Raw genomic sequence first — 2972 nt, forward strand, 5'->3', positions numbered from 1 at the left:
TAGTGGAAATAAACTCTATATTCCCCCTAAAAACATTATAAACATCGACAGGAACTCTTGTCGTGTTCAGTGTAATATTCAGTGTTGTGTTCGTGTAAACAGTGGCAAAAGTGGGTTGTGAAGTGTGCATGCTGCATGTCAGTAGTTAGGCGTAGCTTGGGTAGTTAGCACACAAAGAGCCATACCACACAGCTGCCATATCAGAAACAACGAGCGACAGAATCAGTTTTGTTCGGCAACTTGCGCGGCAGGAACAGCGAAAAGCTCGATCTTGATTGGTCGGAGGGACGCAACTTCCCCGGCCAATCACAGAGCAGTGTTGAGTTCAGCGTACTATAAAGGCCACAGAGACCCTTCAGTGTCATGTGGTTAAATGTAGTTTTAATTGTGTTTGCAAGGTTTAAGATCGCTTTTTGTTTCCGACTTTGCATGGAAGGTTGACGAAAGTCTTGCACCATTTTGTTTTGAAAAAATTTTAGTTTGTCTTCAGTAGTCGTCAAGATGTTGCCATCTATGTTGGTAGGTAGTTCTCTGGTGGAAAATGTTTTATATTTTGGTCGGAGTTCTTTCCAAAATTTTGATCTGTTATTATCATATAATAACTTGAGTCGTTCGCATTGTTTAATGAGTTTATTTTCTCTGAAAGTTCTGATTTCATTACGTATATCGGCGTTGATTTTGTTAATTTCCTTTTTAGTGTCTTGTTGGGGATTTGATTTGTAGAGTTTGTAAAGAAATTTTTTATATCTGATTTTTTCCAATAATGGTTTTGGTAATCGTTCTTCTGTAATGTCAATTGTTTTGATGGGAATATTATTTTCTAGAGCTTTCTTCAACGAGTCTTCTAAATAATGGTAGGTCTCTATTATAGAAGCCTCATTATTATCAATAGTTACTTCTTTAAGGGCTTCTGTGAGATCAACTTTATATTGATTCCAGTTTGCATTTTGGTAGTCTTTTATTGTTACGTTGTGTTTAGCAAGTGCAAATGAATTAGAGAGGGGCACAACAATGGCTCCGTGGTCCGAAGGAAGATCGTATTTAGTTAATGCTGTTTGAATTATTGGAAGTAGTTTGCTTGTAATTAATATTTTGTCAGGGTTCGTATCTTGTTCATTAGCTTTTTGTGCTTTTCTAGTTGGTTTATCAGTTTTCACTAGAAATAGTGAACTATTGGTAAGGTAATTTAAAAGAATTTTCCCATTATTATTAGTGATTGGATCACCTATTAGCTGATGTTGTGCGTTCAAATCAGCCATAATGATGGTATATGGAAATCGTGAAAAATGTGTGAGAAGCGGAATGCTCTTAGTTAGATCTTGTCCTGGATGGTTATACAGAGTAACCAACATAAGCGGGATATTCAGGTGTAACGTTATGGCTATTGGAGTGGTATTATCATCTTGTAGTCTTTTCGGGAGGTTGTATATAGAATATGAAATATTTCTGCGAATAAGGATTGCAGTTCCTCCAGTAGGAGTGTTCCTATCATTCCGAATGATCTTAAAATTTGGAATTTGTAAATATTGTTTCTTGGTAAGTTTTGTTTCATTTATGACTATAATATCGATGTGATATTGTTGAGCATATGCTGACAGTTCAAAGGTTTTGGATCTGATCCCTTGTATGTTGATGAAAAGAAATCTTTGATTATTGGATTTGTTCCGCCTATATTCAGATACGCCCTTCCTCTGCTGTTTTTCCATTATTCCATATTGTGTACTTTTGTGATGAATTTTTTCAAATGATTTCTCTTCTGATGCCGTTGAAATGATTCTTGACCAATGTGTAGGTCGCCTTCAGTTGAGATAATTGTGTTAATACGTTCTTGAAATTAAGTCTCCGTGGCTTGTTTTATTGCGTTTTGAACTACTTCATATTGTAATGTTTGTGCATCTGATATAATTGTTATAATGGATGTCATCCATTTAATCATATTGTTTTTAAGATCTTGAATTTTCTTCTCAATAAGTTGTCTGCAAGTTTTGTGCTCAGTTGTTTTATCTTCTTTAACAGAAGATGTATCTTCGGTTGCGGAGTCTGTCGTTTCTGATTCTTCATCTGAAGTATATTGCTCGTTGCGTGGTTTAATCTTGGGATTGTCATATGTGTGTTAGAAGTGGCAAAAAGTGGCTGTGAAGTGTGCATGCCGCATGCCAATAGCTAGCAGTAGACGTAGCTAGTGTAGTTAGCACACAAAGAGCCACGCCACATAGCCGCCATATCGACAGTCGGATTCAGTTTTGTTCGGCAACTTGTGCGACTCCGAACCGGAACAGTGAAAAGCTCAAATCTGATTAGTCGGAGAGACGCAACCTCGCCGGCCAATCACAGGGCTCGATTCCGCGAGTCAAGAGTACATAAGTTTAGCGACAGCTCACATCGCCGCATCCCATCTGAGTGGAGATCAAGAATTCGAAGTGGAGAGAACGGACGGGAGTGCTCAGGCTTACGGATCCTGGCAACAGGGGCCTGAAATATAGGGATTAGGGAAACGTCCCTAAATTATCTAAATAGCTGACGAAATAGTAAAAAGTGCGCGAGTACAAGCGGCTAAAGCATAGTGCGTGGTTGCGAAACTACTGTATCGCGTGTGTTGGGAAGAGCCGGCAAAGGCATTGTGTTAATCTGTGTGTTTATATTTTCTTTATATTTTCTATATATCATGCGTGTTCAGTGTTCGGGAGTGCTCCGGGTATCGGAAGTAGGTCTTTACCCTTCCAGGGAGACGCTACACCCAGAGACATAGGGCAGAGAAACCGCTCTCTTAATACTTAAAAGAGTACCTAAGCTTGACGTGCGGCCCTTTCAAGGACCACTGAGTATACGTAAACATATATAAGTAAACTAAAAAAAAAAAAACATTAATATTTAGTACGGAAATACATATATCTTAGTTATAATATAGTACAAATTAGTGATAGTAGGTTTAGTGTAGTGTAAATAGTGAAAGTGCGCAATGGGTAGAAGCA

General features: G+C 38.2%; 1 protein-coding gene across 1 annotated transcript; it reads right to left on the minus strand.

Moving 5' to 3' along the window:
- Positions 1–200: 200 nt before the first annotated feature.
- On the minus strand, positions 201–1706 carry LOC145675405 (uncharacterized). The gene has a single exon (XM_081745809.1). The coding sequence runs from the start codon at positions 1704–1706 to the stop codon at positions 201–203; it is 1506 nt and encodes a 501-aa protein (XP_081601935.1).
- Between the last annotated feature and the right edge of the window lie 1266 nt (positions 1707–2972).

This window comes from Thermobia domestica, chromosome 18, assembly GCF_964235325.1.
Source record: "Thermobia domestica chromosome 18, izTheDome1.hap1.1, whole genome shotgun sequence".
In the NCBI taxonomy this organism is placed as follows: Eukaryota; Metazoa; Arthropoda; class Insecta; order Zygentoma; family Lepismatidae; genus Thermobia; species Thermobia domestica.